Source organism: Phoxinus phoxinus, assembly GCF_949152265.1.
Source record: "Phoxinus phoxinus genome assembly, chromosome: 12".
Classification (NCBI taxonomy): Eukaryota; Metazoa; Chordata; class Actinopteri; order Cypriniformes; family Leuciscidae; genus Phoxinus; species Phoxinus phoxinus.
The window spans coordinates 30075972-30092863 of NC_136887.1; the positions used below are offsets into that span (position 1 = coordinate 30075972).

The 16892-nt window shown below is 36.5% G+C and overlaps 1 protein-coding gene across 1 annotated transcript; it reads right to left on the bottom strand.

Annotated features, from left to right (window-relative positions):
* Nucleotides 1-13: 13 nt before the first annotated feature.
* Nucleotides 14-16590, bottom strand: elp1 (elongator acetyltransferase complex subunit 1). The gene is made up of 37 exons (XM_079629973.1): nt 16437-16590; nt 15720-15899; nt 15442-15594; nt 15278-15359; nt 15075-15155; nt 14419-14504; nt 14162-14261; nt 13989-14079; nt 13727-13850; nt 12903-12996; nt 11944-12174; nt 11630-11800; nt 11452-11536; nt 10075-10230; nt 9770-9876; nt 9505-9608; nt 9358-9411; nt 9155-9260; nt 8449-8564; nt 7759-7832; nt 7457-7535; nt 7230-7309; nt 7013-7150; nt 6756-6841; nt 6527-6675; nt 5690-5813; nt 5497-5594; nt 4415-4616; nt 4270-4331; nt 4132-4194; nt 3538-3598; nt 3329-3442; nt 2087-2198; nt 1732-1859; nt 783-934; nt 274-349; nt 14-188 (listed from the first exon to the last, which is right to left on the bottom strand). Exons 2-37 carry the CDS (start codon nt 15867-15869, stop codon nt 121-123), a joined length of 3957 nt encoding a protein of 1318 aa, XP_079486099.1. The 5' UTR covers nt 15870-15899; nt 16437-16590; the 3' UTR covers nt 14-120.
* Nucleotides 16591-16892: the final 302 nt, after the last annotated feature.

Here is a 16892-nt window from a genome sequence, read left to right on the forward strand (position 1 = left end):
TCCAATCAAGCTCACAAGACAAAAACATTTTATAATCTTTAATTCATCCATAAAACAATTAACATTTTATTTGAATAAAATACAATAATTAAAACAAAAAAAGGCCTAAAGACATGCAAACTATTTGAGAATGCTGAGTTTCCATTTGATAGTGTTTCTCATCTTGGGAGCAGTCAGGGCTTCTGCGTCTGAGGAGTGAAAAGGATAATTGTAGAGTTAAAACAGACGACATGAATGAAACATCCTCGCTGAGAGTACAGAGTCACTCTTTACCTTGCTGAGCCACAGCGGGTCTCTGCTGCTGAAATGATGCCGTAATGCTATTGGCTGTTGAGTTAGGACCCGTGAGCTGGAGAGAGAAGAAACATGATTCACAAGTGCAAAAAAAATGGGCTTTTGTAAATGAATAAAAAGTACATTTTAGACCACAATTCTAAGGGTCGGAGAGAAATGTAGATGTAACTTTGAACAACATAGTAAATAGATTTTTAAAAAATTATATTTTTAAATGTAACAGTCTTTGAGGAAAATCTGAATGAATATTCAGATTTTCCTCAAAGACCGTTACATTTAAAAATATTTTTGAGGTTATTGGAACTTTTATTTTATTTGGAACTTGAGGTTATTGGAATCAATAACCTCAAGTTCCAAATAAAATAAAAGTTCCAATAACCTCAAAAATATTTTGTATTCAAACAATACACAACAAACAAATTCTAAGCTAAGCTGTTTAAAAAAAAAAAACAGCTAAAACTGTTGAGGAGAGCCTGTGTGTGACTCACTGGAGTTTGGCCCTGCTGCAGGTTCTCACTCCAGATCTCTGGAAGGGCCGCCTCCATGAGCTGCAGCAGGACACTGTAGTCTCTCTGCAGGCTGCTGGCCGGACCGTCAAACTGGAAGAGCACCAGAGCTTTCAGCAGGCTGTGAACTTCCTCTGCAGGGTCAGACAATAGCCATCATCAGTGTGAATCACATGTTCTACACAAACACACAGAATACAGCTTAATAATCAAAATTGTCTTATTCATATTAATTCTGTACAGTTTTAAAGATACATTGAATCAAACTATGCCAAACGTAGCATTAAACTGTTACCCATACATCTGTTGATGCCTGATTTTACTTGAACAATTCCTCACTGAACTTTAGTGTGAATGCTTTTTTTTTTGTATGCATGTACAGATGAAACTCAAAAAATTTGAATATTGTGCAAAAGTTCATTTCAGTAATTCAACTTAAAAGGTGAAACTAATATATTATATAGACTCATTACATGCAAAGTGAGATATTTAAAGCCTTTATTTGTTATAATTTTGATGATTATATGGGTTACAGCTTATGAAAACCCCAAATTCAAAATTAGAATATTGTAAAAAGATTTTCAGCTGTAAGCCATAATCATCAAAATTATAACAAATAAAGGCTTGAAATATATCACTTTGCATGTAATGAGTCTACATAATATATTAGTTTCACCTTTTAAGTTGAATTAATGAAATAAATGAACTTTTGCACAATATAAAAAATTTCCGGGTTTCACCTGTATGTATCACTACGCATATGCATAGGTATTGCTTACAGTTGTTGACTTATAATTGTTTATGCCAGATTTTACTTGAACCATGCACACACACACACATATATATATATGTGTGTGAAAAAATATATATGTATAATGTAAAAAACATTATACATGCATATGCATGTATAATGTTTTTTTCTTCGGCTCACCTCTCATCTTATCAACAATGGTGATCATTTGAATAAGTTCGTTCAGGAGGGCGATGTCCTCAAATGGGCTTCCCTCCTTCAGACTGTGTTTCTTTCCCTCTGCTTTCCTACGATTCTTAGACGACCTCCTGCAGACAAATTTCAATCTCTGCATCAGACTTGGCTTGACATTTGAGTTGCTGAAACATTTCAATCAGTGGTCTCAAACTTCATTGGAAGTTCCATGTAATCCTGAAGACCTTGATTAACTGGTTCAGGTTTCTTTAGTTAGGTTTGGGCAGTGGCCCTCAAGGATCGGAGTTTGAGACCACTGATGTAAGTGAACTGTATTTGTGGAAGCAGTGATGTCACTCACGATGAAATGCGAGAGTTGCTGCGCGAGTATTTTGAGCCAAGATGGCTGCCGGTCAGGACGCTGCTGGCCTCAGAGTAGAGTTCAGCATCTGGACAGTCAGCACAATCCTCGTCTGAAATACAACAGGAAGGGACTGTCAGTGAGCAACAGGAAATAGTTTAAAACCAAGTGTATAAACATTGCATGTGACTAAGGAATATTAACTGTAGCGTTAGTTCTGGCAATTAGTCAAGCTCGCATCAGCTGACTCTCAGCTGATCCACGTCTACCTATAGGAATACGACGCCTATCACTGTATATAAGCTCCTTTATTCTGATTGTTCCAATCCTATCTGACTCCTCACCTATAATGCTGCCTGAATCAAAATCATACACTGTTCGTTCGTTGGCCAGAGAAGAACTGGCCCCCCGACTGAGTCTGGTTTCTCCCAAGGTTTTTTTTCTCCATCCTGCCACCTGGTGGAGTTTTGGTTCCTTGCCACTGTCGCCTTTTTACACCTTTGTTGCTATTGGCTTTTAGCTTGCTTAGTGGGGGACATTTTTATTTAATATTCAACAATAATATTGATCTGCCTGCATTGACAACATTATATGAGAACTGAACTGGAGAAAACCGTAATGTCATTGTCCATCTCAGAGCGTCTATATATATAAATGAACTAAATTCATAACTTTTTTACAACAAAATGAAACATCACTGAACTTACTTAAGCTGGACTGTGATGCTATTTTCTTCTGGAAACAAACTTTGTTGCATTTTCCTGTTATCTCTGTAAAGCTGCTTTGAAACAATCTGTATTGTAAATAAATGTGACTTGACTTGACTATCGCGTTTCTCAGGAGCTAATTACCCTCCTCCCTCCCCAGCTCCTCCTCTCTCGTGCAGTCAGTATTCGGCCTTGAGTGCCCTTTGAATCAGAATAAATTCTCGAAATTATGTTGAACTTAAATCTTGAATTAATGATTTCAGCAATACATTCAAGTTGGTTATGTTTTGTTTTTACCCTAAGGGGGTTATTGCTGCTCTCCTGCTCTTATCCTTGCTAGGCTGCATGGATGCGTTCTTGCTCAGAACAGAACCATACCGCCAATCCAAACTATATGCTAATGGTCAATCGTATTTGACGATAGTGGTCCTGACAGAAACATCAAAATATATGTACACTAACATTAAAGCTCTTCATTAAAATATTTGATGAGATCAAACATGTGAAATGGATATAATTAAAACTTCCCGTTTACCAAATAACTCAAGTTTGGCCTTGGCTTTAAGTTCTCGGACCACAGCAAGACGGTTTTTGTGGCGGAGGAACAAAGTCTTCTGGGACTCCAGGAAGGACGTCTGATTACTGTGAGCTAAAGGAAAACCAAGTGTGCAGTTAAGATGCAGCACAAAATATGATACAAAATAAACAGGTCAATGCCAAGATAAGTAAAATATGATGGTTTACCATCTAAAAGAGCAGACTTCAGATTTGTCTCAATGATGTCCTGTCTGTTGTACAAATAAATCTGAAATGAGAAATACAAAAGAAATTTAGTTATGAATATGATACATATAAACATAAGAGACTTTAAAAAAAAATTTGACCATACTCTTCAACATTAGTGTACGGTATATAATTCATATGGGTCGTATATAATTCGTATACAAGTCTCTTGTCTCACCAAGGCTGCATTTATTTGATTAAAAAAACAGTAATATTGTGAAAAATTATTAAAATGTATTTTCTATTAGAATATGTTTTTTTCAGCATCATTACTCCAGAGTCACATGATCCAGTGTCATGATCCCATGACAGCATTTATTTGAAATAGAAATCTTTTGTAACATTATAAATGTCTTTTAGTGATCTTTTAGCATCCTTGCTGATTAAAACTCATTTCTAAAATACAGATGTAGAAAATCAAAGATTATTTTATACAGTTTAGCAACAATGCTGCAATCAGAATCAAGTAATCCAGTACAACAATAATAACCATTATAACCAGATAATAATAATAATAACAGGTAAAGAAAGACACACATAAAAGAACAGGCTCACCAATCTCAGCGCTTCTTCCCATGCAGCTCCCTGTATCAGAGCGGATATCGCCTCCTCCCAGTCCTGACAACACACAGACATCAGCACAGCACATTCTTGGAGAGCAGAACAATGATGACTATGAAATATGCAGTGTACCTTAGCATACTGCTCCAAACACAGGGCGGCTTCTGTGTGCCTTCTGGCCTCTAGAAGTTTCTCTGAAAACATCACACATACAAGATGGCTTATGGACATTCGCAATCTCAGTAGGAAACATAGATACATAAGAGGAATGTCTTACCTGCCAGGTCTCTGGCGAGCAGTGCCAGCTGTTCGGATGGCAACGGGATGTGTGTTGCCACGGCGAGGGCATGCCTCCAGCTCGTACAGCTGACGAAGGCCTGCAGGGCACGGGCCGTCTCTCCACATCTCCACAGCAGAAGTCCCGCCTGCTCCGCCTGCTGCTGCTCAACTAGATGCTCTGCATAGGCCACGCTCAGGGTCTGATGACATCACAGAGGTCGAGGGTCAAGATCATGTCAGCATTGCCATTTTAGGTTCATTGATTAATGAAAGTCACAGGGTTTCTGTTCTCCCGTTTCTGTCTGTGTTCGCAGCACGATCTCCGATCTCTGTGTGCTAGTGACGTGTGTGTGTGTGTGTGTGTGTGTGTGTGTGTGTGTGTGTGTGTGTGTGTGTGTGTTTCAATGAAAGCAGCACGTGATTCAACTGACTTAGAACTACCTGTGCATTAAAGGGTTTCAATGCATACATTCCAGCCAATCAGAATAGAGTATTCAGACTAGTGTTGTCACGATACTGGAATTTCCAACTTTGATACGATACCTTAAACAATATTGATATTAGATACCACAGGGAAAACTGCCAGATATACCACCATACAGATAATTTGTTATTATCTCAGAATTTTTGGATAAGTTGGGAACTTTTGTTGTAATAGCTTACACACCGAACATGGAGGCTTTATTTTAATCGTTGAACTACATTTACAAAAAAGAAAATTAAAAAGGTAAACAGTAATAACAAGAATTGCATAATAATAATAATAATAAATAATAATAATAATAACATAAGAACACAAACAAATTGCAAACAATATCACAAATAAATACAATAGAATAAAGAAACAACTGTTTGTACTGTTGTACAACGTACTGTTTTTTTAGTGGTATTTTGAATCAAATAAATGAACCCTAGGTGAGCATAAGAGACTTCTTTTAAAAACATTTAAAAAAAATTACAGATCCCAAACTTTTGAACGGCAGTGTATATGTATATATATATATATATATATTGGTGAGACAAACCTTGACTAACGGACTTCAGGGGAAAATAAAAATAAGGACCATGTATAAAACTTGCCTTGTATTGCTCACTGTCTGAGGGATAGAGCTCAAGAGCATCACTGTACAGCTTCTGATCTTTCACCAAGTTTAACAACTCTGTGAAGTGTTCTTCATCTGGAAAACATGAGGTAGAACAAGAGAAATAAACATGGAGACAACAGTGAATATTTGGTGTTGTATTCACTTGGGACATCCTACAAGCCCCTTACCACACTTGCTGAGGTGATGTAAGGCCTTCCTGTATCTCTTGAGGTGTTTATCGATGGTGTAGCGCTGGTAGTTTGGCTCCAGGGTTTTCAGCATGTTCAGGAAGGGCAGGTACTCTTTAGGGTCCTACATGTTTGAGAAGAAGCCTATAAACCACTGGAAACAGCGTTTACAACAGACGTGTGCCGACACTAGATCAATCTCATCATCAAAAACGCTGGAAGTGCCTGTTGTGTTGCATCATTTTATAATATAAAATAAAATAATATGATACATTAGGGAATACAAATATGTATTTATATAGTATCATTATATTATTTATTATTTATTACTAGTTCATTTTACAATATAAAATAATGCAATATAATACGAATATGTGAAATATGTAAAATTATTCATTTTATTCATTTTGTTTACAGAATTGTATTTGTTCTTTTCTATTATATAATATAAATATTATATGTGAAATGGCTTCTGATATAATATAAAACATGATGATAATATAGTAATACAAATATTTGAAATGGCTGCTTATATATGGAAAGGTAAACTATTCATTATGTGTAGTATCATATACTATAATATAATATAAATATCAAATGTGAAATGATGAATTGTATTCATTATGCATTTACATAATTGAATTTGTTCTTATATAAAATAATGTAATGTAGTAATACAAATATTTGAAAAGGCTGCTTATTTGTGAAAAGGTGAATCTTAATCATTATGTATTGAAAGAATGGCATTTGTTCACTTTACAATATAATAAAAAATATAACAAGATATAATATAATATATATTAAGAGTTGAGATATATCTGATATATAGAGACTGACCTTCTGAGATTTTTCAGCCACCATGAGCACCAGGTCAAAATCGTAGGTGCCGAGGGAATGCTCATACAGCTCGTTTACATTGACGAGGAAGAGAAGATACTTCAGAGCTTGCTCTGCGCTCACGCTGCTGGAGCCGCTGGGGGGGTTCACTGAGCACAAAAGCACACACGTGTAACCGACTCAAGCCCAGTGAACAAACATGTTTGATTATGTGTCTACTGAGGCTCACCTCGTAACTCATGGACCTTCTGTAGAGCGATTTCCAGTTCTGGTGTAGTTTTTCTCACGTGAGATGTAAGAACACACAAACAATATCTGTGTATAGATTAAAGCATGTGTGAGGAGGAAGAAAAGAGGTCGGCGTACACTGTGTGTGAAATTTAATCTAGTCTAATTTGTAATCGGAAAAATAACAAGTAGAAGGGCTGTACTATACTTCCTGAAATGCATTTAAACATATGAAACATTTATAACAGAGGAACTGACTTCTGTGGGTCGAGAGTCTCCATTGTGGACCGGAAAGCATCACAGACGATGTCCACCTTCTTTCCTCCTTTCCCTGAAGCTGTACTGGAGGCTGAGTGTGAAGGACTCGGGTACATAGTTGTGGTGGTGTCTTCCTCTCTAAGAATGATAAAATACTTACATGAATAGATAAATCATGAAAAGAGATTTAATCAATGCCTTTGCATTGAATACTTACTTAAGTTCAGTGAGGAACAGGTTGATGTGGTTGATGGAGTCAATCTGTTTCAGGAACATCTCAATGTTGTCAAGAAACACCTGTGAGAATATTCATGGGATGGAGGTGGACGGCAGTGGTGTTATTCATTTAGTACTATTCTCTGAAAGGAAATGCAATCCATGGTGTAGAAGAATGCATTTAGATGTTACTGTAAAAGGAAATGACAACAGAGTGAGGTCACTCACAGAGGGATTGTGGTCATAAATGAGGTTGAGGTTGATCCTTAGCTTCCTCATGCTCTCGAAAGCATCTTTGAATCTGAGACTGAAACAAACAACACATTAAAATTATTCAAATCAGGTTCACTTCATTTATCTTAATTTAATAGAAAATAAAGAAATGTAGGATAAGAAATGTAAATTAAAACATATTTACATTTTAAAATACTAATAAAATACAAATATATAATATACAAATATTTTTTAAAAAGATCAGTATGCTTTTTGTTTACGTAGCACTGTCTGAAGTTTTTGTAAATGTAAAATACCCATCAAGCCATTTTCTGAGTTGAGAAAGTACAAGAGCCCGATGATGGATGGTTTCCAGGTTCCCTCGTGGCATCTAAAAAGCAAAAAAAAAATTTTTATATATATATATATATATATATATATATATATATATATATATATATATATAAACACACCACCAAATATTATAAAATAAAAAAAACACAAATTCAGTACAAATAGACTTTTTTTGGAGAAAATGTGAATGGTGCTTGCCTATGAAAGCTATGAAAAACAACACATTGCCAGGATGCTGCTGCTTTTTATTTTTTATTTATGAAGCCACATTGCCACAATAAACTTAATTGTTACGTTTTGTATTGATATATTACAACGCTATTATATTTTGTGCAGGGAATTATCTTATTTTGTTGTAAATAAAAAAAGCCTGACAATGTCACTGCTAAATACTTAAAAAACATTGTGGTATTCCACCATGTTTCTCACTGACATGCCCCCAACTCATAAAGATCAGGGCTTAAACAAAATCCCCAGCTTCCCACTCGTATCTACCACTTATTTACGGCGTTTATGTGAGTTCAACCCATAAATACAATCTTTTTTTAACATGAGTTCATATGTCATTCTGATGCTTGGATGTGGCTCAGATGAGATCCCAATTACATTTGTTTTCCTCTAGAAAGATAATTACTTAATCACTTTCTGTTCACCTGCAGTATGAGTCTGGTGTCCTGGGGAACCACAGAAACAATACGAGAGCCTCGTTCCACCTTTCTTACAGTCTCATCGTTCTGATTGGCATCTGAACTCAGGGCTGACTGCAGACCTATGCAGGGACACCAATAACATCATACATGTATATATACATTTATATATACCTATATTTAGATAAAACACTGATCAAGAGTTTTGGAGTCTTAATTTAATGCTTTTATTCTTCAAAGCTGCATTAAATTGATCAAAAGTGACAGTAAAGACATCTATAATTAATGCTACCAAACATTTAGATTTAAAAATAAATGGTGTTCTTTTGAACTATTCAAGAATACAGAAAAACTGCTTTCATCTTTGATAATAATAAATTATTCTTGAGCAGCAAATCAGCATATTAGAATGATTTCTGAAGGATCATGTGACACTGAAGACTGTAGTAATGATGCTAACAAAAATAAATAAATAAAAAATCACAGGAAAAATGACATTTTACAAAAAAAACACATTTATTTTAAACTGTAATACTATTTCCCAATATTTCTGCTTTACTGATTTGTTGATCAAATAAATGCAGCCTTGGTGAGCAATGAGCATAAGAGACTTCTTTCAAAACAAAACATCTTACCAACCCCAAACTTTTAACAATAGTGTATATTTATATGATATTTACATATTTAATGTCTTTGATGCGTTCACATGTACCTTTAACAGAGAGCGTGCTGATGTTGAGACAGTGGCACAAATGAGAGTGTGTGGTGAGCAAGAGGAAGTCATCATAAACTACAAATGAAGATATATTGGAAGCCACCTGTGGAAGAGAAACTCTAATGAGCATAACAGCCAAGATTTTGTCACTAACACAACAAATGTAATGTTGTTCTCATTTTTGGGGTCTTCACACCTACCAGTGAGTCACCGATATAAAGGTGTGATCTCTCAGTGAGGCCTATCAAGTATTCCTATTAAAAGACAAATTCATAAGAAGCATTTATTGTAATTTAAGGGCAAAGCATGACCGATAACTCAGTTCTGTCTGGAGAATATATATTTACTTCTCCGCTGAGGGAACACAGTGCCGTCTGAACACAAGGTCGGGGGAAGTTGATGGTATTGCCAGTTGAATCCTTCCATTCTGTTAGACTGAGCTCTGAAGAGTCTGTATGGTATATTCTAGCATTAATATCCTTTATATATGTCATTAGTCATTTTTAGATTACATACATTTATTTTTACATTTAAAAAAAAAAAGACTTAAAACATGATTAAACATAAATTGTGCCATTTTCAGTTCCTGTTACAATTAATGACCTGACTGACCCATAAGAAGTTTCCGGATCTGTCCATCTTCAAGTTGCAGGGCCACAGTGCCATTTCTGAGGCTGTGGCACAAGCTGATCACATGGCCATCCACAGGAACGTCTGACCTGAGAAATTACCAACACCAAGAATGTAAGAAAAAGAGACACTGCCAAAAGTGCAGAGTTTAAAATATTCACAAGTTTGAACAATGCTCAGTCCCTGAGGTCATGTCTATGCTCGTTAGATCAGTCTGTCTTTGTGTGAGCTACAATAAATACAAATGTGAACAAGACCGGAGGAGTTCGTTATTTTAACGGCAGTACCTGATCTCCAGTGTGTCCTTGGGGTCCTGGCTGTCTGATGGGGTCAGTTTCAGCAGGCGTGTCAAGCTCACTCCGTGGGCCACAGCCAAAAACAAATCTTCACTCAACCACAGCAGCAAGCGCAGCGTTAGAGGTTCCCCGTGATCCACGGCAACCCTGCACACACACCTGCATTAGCACACCGAATACAGGCTGCATGCCATCGTCACACAGTAGTGCTCAATCAATCTGCTTGCTTGACTGAGAAAATGACTCAACTTAAAACTCTACACAAGCATGTCTCTGAGAAAACAGTGAAAAAGACATTTAATATATTTGGTTTTTTTTAGCTTTGAAAGGTTATTTCACATAAATGTAAAAAAAAAATGATTAGAGCTGCATTAAAATATACAATAAATGCAATATATTTTGCACCACCATTCAAAAGTTTATCATCAAAACATTTTTAAAAAAAGAAAAATACTTTTATTCAACAAAGAATGCATTAAATTGATACACCGTGACAGTTCTTTTGAACTTTCTATTTATTAATGCTTTATGACCTGCCATAGAACAATTCCGCCAGAGTATCTTAGTATTTTTACATGCTGTGCTGTCATTCTTTAAAGCATTTTCATATGCCATACATCAAAATAATCCTTACACCCCCAATTTGAAGGCTATGTATGTAATAAATCAATAGTAACTAGATAAATAGCTCAAAAGTGCAATAAACAAAAACAGTTTTTTTTTTCTACATATTTTATAGAACATGTGTGCAAAGACGTGCAATGCAGTTTAGTGTTTTTGCTGTAAACGCATATTACCCAATTTGTGCAGACTCATTAGACTGAGGGTGAACACAACGCAACAAGAGCATGTTGGAGGTTTGATCTGAACATGTAACGTCTCTGGTTTTGTATGCAAAAATAATTATTGAGCTAGCCATTTGGTTTCAGTTTCTATCAGCTCTTAAACAGAGACACGCAAACGGGAGCGTCGGTCTTAAAGGGTTAAAGAATTCATTAAATCATTTTTTCACAAAAACATTAAGCAGGGAAAGTTTTTTTTTTAACACTGATAATAATAATAAATGTTTCTTGAGACTGGAGTAATGATGCTGAAAATTCAGCTTTGCATCACTAAATTACACTGTTAAAAATTTATTCAAATATAAACTATTATTTATTTTAAATAAATAAATTTTGTTTTCTGTATTTTTAATCAAATAAAGGCAGCTTTGTTGAGCACAACATTCAAAATCGTTTTTTTTATCTTACCGACCCAAAACTTTTACAGTTACCGTACATAGAAATCAAAGACTATCAAAAAATATTCCTTATTCATTGGCATCTTCTTGTTAAATAAAGATTGGAGAAACTCAAAATCATCCTGTACCTGTATGTCTTTCTTAAGACTAATGGTGCTGAGATTACATTAAAGCCTAAAACCCTGGGTACACCTCCATTTTCAACTCCACCACCTGAATACAGGAAACACAAGTGAATAAATCCTACATAACATGATATTGACGTTTTAAATTCTGATAAAAGTTTCAAATTCGAGTGTGACTCACCTTCCCCGTATACATAAATGTGCCCATCGGCTGTGAGAGCTGCGAGCTCATTGGTCCTCTGGGCTTGAGAATGGAAGGTGACCAAGTTGACAGGAACAGGAAGTTGAAGTTCAAACGCACACATAGGTGGAGGGATCACACACTGGCGGAATGTTGTCACCAGAATTTTATCTGCCAACACATGTTAGTTAAACACAGAAACCATTGACTTCAATCATCGATTGTTAAAATGCCTTATTTACAACAGAAATGAGAAATAGTGCATTGTTTACAACATTTCAGAGATTCAGGAGTTGGACAATGGCCACGCCTACCTCCATCAATCACTGCCACACTGGCGTTGTCATGGGCATCATTGCCACGGCTGCGCTGAGTGCTCCAGCCCCAGTCGTAGGTGTAGCTGGCCCATCCTCGAGTCAGGACGTGGAGACGCAAGGGCTTCTCCGGATCCCAACACACACACGCCGGAGCCCTGAGGGGCTCATTGCCGAAATGCAAACTCTGCTTCAGATACCAGTGATAATTCCCAACAGTCCACAGCTGAACTGTGAAAGAAATGGGTCAGAGGTTTAAAACAAAAGCCCTAACCCTGATAATGAGTATCATCACCAGGACTGAATGATTTTTTTTGGCTGGTTTAGGTACGGGGTGGGAGAAAAAATAAATGCGATTTAAAAAATAAATAAAATACTGTGGTATGCTGTGCTTGTTTTTTAAGGGCTGCACAATTGGCCAAAATCTTGTGATTATATCAATATAATAAAGAAACAATAGAATAATATAAAATTAATAATAATAATAATTAATATAATTGAATATATAAAAATAAGATATTAGAAATATTATATTAAAAAACAACTACACTATTTTATTGTAAAATAAAAAAACAGGTATTTAAAAATATATATAATAAAAAATGTATATTACATTAAAAAAATATTTATGGCCATCTGACTCTTTTGTTAATAAGCTCTTCTCATTACAAGTATGGGAAGATTGGTTGGAACATGTTTTCCCAAATGCATGTAGAAGTGACTCAAAAGTGACGGTGTGAGAATGAAAACACTGGCGGATAATGAGTAACATGAAGGAGGGATTGGTAACAGCAGCACATATATTTATTTAATTATAACGGCATTTGTGATTTGATAATTGCACAAAGCCATATTGCGATTTTGGTTTTATTTTGATTAATCAAGCAGCCCTAATCAGCACCACTGATTATTACTCACCCCATCACTGAATATGCAAAGCAGTTTGATTTGCATCTTACTGTATGTGTTGGGATGGTTGATCTCTCCAGACTTCAAGTCTTCCATCCAAACCCCTAGTACAGTAGAGTCACTGTTCCACAGCAGCTCCTTCACCTGAAAAACACAGACCATTTTTAGATTTATTACCCATGATTTATAGCTTTAATCTTTTTTCTTTTTTTAATAATAGAGAGGAGTTTAGTGTTCAGTAAAAGTAACTTCAGTGGCCAATCAGAGACATATGTGACCCTGGATCACAAAACCAGTCATAAGTCGCACAGTTATATTTGTGGCAAAAGCCAACAATACATTGTATGGGTCAAAGTGATCGATTTTTCTTTTATGCTAAAATTCATTAGGATATTAAGTAAAGATCATGTACCATAAAGATATTTTGTAAATGTCCTATCGTAAATATATAAAACGTTTATTTTTGTGAGTGAATGCTCCAGAGTCGCGAACATAAATGGACAAATTTAAAGGCGATTTTCGCAATGTTTTGATTTTTTTCACCTTCAGATTCCAGATTTTCAAATAGTTGTATCTCCAAATATTGTTCTATCATAACAAACCATCCACCAATGGAAAGCTTATTTATTCAGCTTTCACGTGATGTATAAATCTCAATTTAAAAAAATTGACCCATGTGACCATTTTGTGGTCCAGGGTCACATATATGTTGAGCGTGTGAACAAAATGGCCAATCAGAGGTGTTTAAGAATTCGTTCAACAACGCTCAAAATGCTAGAGTGAAATGCTGGTATCGTCAAATTTTTTTACATTTCAGTGCCGACTTGGTACCGAAGTCGGTACTTTTGACAACACTAAAGGAGTTAATATCCACCTTGACCTGGTCCGTTCCAAAAGGCAGTGTAAAATCTCCATGCATCAGTCCGTTCTTTTCCATAAACACCACACTGTGTTTGTTAGGGTGTCGCTGTGTGGAAGCGATCAGGCTGCCAGAGGGTCTACAAGAAAAATATACTTCAATATTAACAGCACTTTATTTGATAATGATATGGTAGAGAGAAGCAGAAATGACGGGTATTATAATTTCCCTTTCTGTAAATAGTTTGGAAAGTTAAAAGACGTTCAGGATGTCTTACTTCCAGCAGAGAGGGTGTTCCAGACCGTTAGCGACCTCGCTGGTGGCCTGCAGGACACACTCTCGGTTCCAGATACGAACCTTTCGAGCACCTGAAACAAAAAATGCAGCTATATTTTAACAGTCACAAACTTTTTTTTATGTAACAACAACCGTAAAAAGGGAAATTCTCACCAGTCTTGGGACAAACGGCGCTGACGGCAAAAAACTGCCCATCGCCTCGCCAAGTGACCCTTGGCTTCCTGTCGTCCCACGGCAGGGCAGGCTGCACTTCCTGTGAGAGTAGATCAGAACTAGGTGAGAAGGATAATATTCAAACCAGGTCGAAATCCCAATGCTCTCCCGGTGATCCTCAGCTCGGTATCATGCTTGCTGGCTGCATTGGGTTGGTTTGGTAAAGCAGAACAATACTAAACAGAACGAAAACTTACTGCTGCTTTCCGTTGGGCGGCCTGCTTGCCCTCAGAGCCATGAAACTGGGTCTCCTTCTTCCCCCAACCAACTGTGATGAACTTATCTGATGCACAGAAGCAAAATAACCAATCAGGCACTAGATCTGCTCATATGCAGTGAACACAAGTCACCTGCATGAAAGGAATTGGATACTTGTTATAAAATAAAAATTTTGATTCCTTTGTGTGCATTTTAATGACTTGAAACCATTCAAGCGCAAGAACACCCGTGCACTACACTCATAAAATTGTTTTTATGTGCAAGAACATCACACACTGTTTTTACATCCAAACGGAATGTACATCCACGGAAGAGTGTGCGAAACTGAAATGGAGTTCTCTTCCATGTCAAATACACACACAAAAATATGTCAACATATCCTCATAAACGGAGTCAGTTATGTTTAAGTGAATGTAAACAGTTGACAAAGCAAAACATGTGTAACTATATCTAAGCCGCTCTTAAAGTGAACGCAGCCTAAAATAACGCTCTATAATAACGCTAATCAAACAACAAAAGGGGGTCTAAGTTAGGAATCAATAAGAAGAATTGGGATTGTTAACATTTAAACGATACCCAATACCCAAAATCCTAATGATATTGAGCGTTAAATTAAAACTTTTATTAGCAATACCTTCGCCAAAGTCATCCTGATTGATTGCAACCTCGGATATTGGCTCAAAGTCTTTGGTCATCATGATAATGGTCTCCTGACCTGATATGCAATATAAGACACAAACGGACAGAATGCAAAATGTCATTATTATGCACTTCTAAACAGAACTAATTGAGTTACACAGAAATTTGATGCAAAATAACATTGGTAGAGATACAGACCTGTGGTCAGAGTCACCAACTCCTGGTCTGGGCTCCAAGTCATACCGGTTAGACCACTGTCCACACTGCCAACACACTCCAACTGTGAGAGAGAAATTATTAAAGCACATGTTTTATAAAATCTTTTTTTAATGTAAGAGCATTTAGATCAAATGAATGATCACCTGACTGGTGTTGAGGTTGTAGAGAATGACATCACCACTGGCAGTGGCCACACACACTGACTCCTGATCTGGCAGATCTTGTATTCCCACCACAAGCCCACTACCATCCTCTGGGAGATAGTCATCTGTCGTCAGCGAAACCTCTTTATAAACCTATGAAAGCACATTATACACACAAGATTAATGTATAGCTATTGGGTACTAGACACAAGTCAGTGAGTCTCTCAATCTTCTGGGGTTTGAACCCATATGGAAACTTAAATGTAATCTAAAAATACCTCTCCGGTCCGAGGGTCGTACTCTGTGATGGCAAGTTCGGAGGCCACCAGCACGGTTCCCTCCTCGCTTCTGATGGTGAAGCACTGCGGGGATCCCGGGATAGGAAGATCCACACATCTGAAGCGCTGCAGCAGGCTGAGGTTTCTCATTTTGGATGGATACTTTCAACAAGACGAGATCTGAAACAATAGTATTTGTATTACTGATTGATTTAATTTGATAACTTGAAATGTTCTAGCATGATATTGTGGAGAAGGCACTGTATCCACCTCAACTTCATGACGTGCATCCTGGGATGCTTTTAAAACACATTCCTATTTATGCTAGAGATTTGTTGGTTACTTCCCTTTACTAACAAAATAAAGTCTGTCCAAACTTTTGACTGGCAGTGTATACTATGGTAAGTGATTACTATTCATGCATCATGGTATTTACAAGGTAACTCGAGAAAAAAAAAACATGGTAACATGGTGTCTAAAAACACGTTATTGGAATGGTGCAAATAGAAGATATGGTTGTATCATAATTTCTCAATGCAGTGCCACTAAATTGGATAAAATAGATATGTTTAACTAGACAACATGCTCTTCTTTATCCAATAAATAACTGATTTCAATTTGAGAATTATTTATGGGACTATACAATGTAAAGTAAACGTCTGTCTTTATTATGGCACATAATCAAGTCAGCGTATGTATAAAATAAGTTACACTTACCTTGTTGTATTTTTTATTCTTTCTATAAGAGGTAAATTATCATTTGTGGAATATCAATTCACAACACACGCACGTTGTTGTCAGTGCAGTCTCTGACATCGTAGAAAAAGTGTCGCTGTGCGGAGACATGAACAGATGCGCGCCCTAGCGGCGTGGAGGAAACAGTGTCAGATGTCAGATTCATTTCCTAGAATCGGTTCTTTTGAACTGTGCTCTTCAAAAAACAATCCAGCAAATCGATTCATTGTAATTTCATGACTCCCATGTCAGTTTGTTGAAGCCATGATTAATCTTAGTAAATAATACAGTTTCCATTTACATTATTAAACAATACTAACATTTATTTATTTATTTTGGCTGCAAACGTATTGCATCATGTGTGCGTTTGTGAATAAATATTGATAAAACTGTCATTCATTCAAGGCGTAAATAAATGCTCTTACGATGATGAGCTCA

Bases quoted from the DNA above. Each gene is read 5' to 3' on its own strand.
- elp1 (XM_079629973.1), bottom strand. From the start codon at position 15,869: ATGAGAAACCTCAGCCTGCTGCAGCGCTTCAGATGTGTGGATCTTCCT. The intron at 15,360-15,441 runs GTGATCATTCAT...TCTCTCTCACAG, and splicing joins ACAACCTCAACACCAGTCAG to TTGGAGTGTGTTGGCAGTGT. The intron at 7,536-7,758 runs GTATTTTACATT...TGTTTGTTTCAG, and splicing joins CTCAGAAAATGGCTTGATGG to TCTCAGATTCAAAGATGCTT.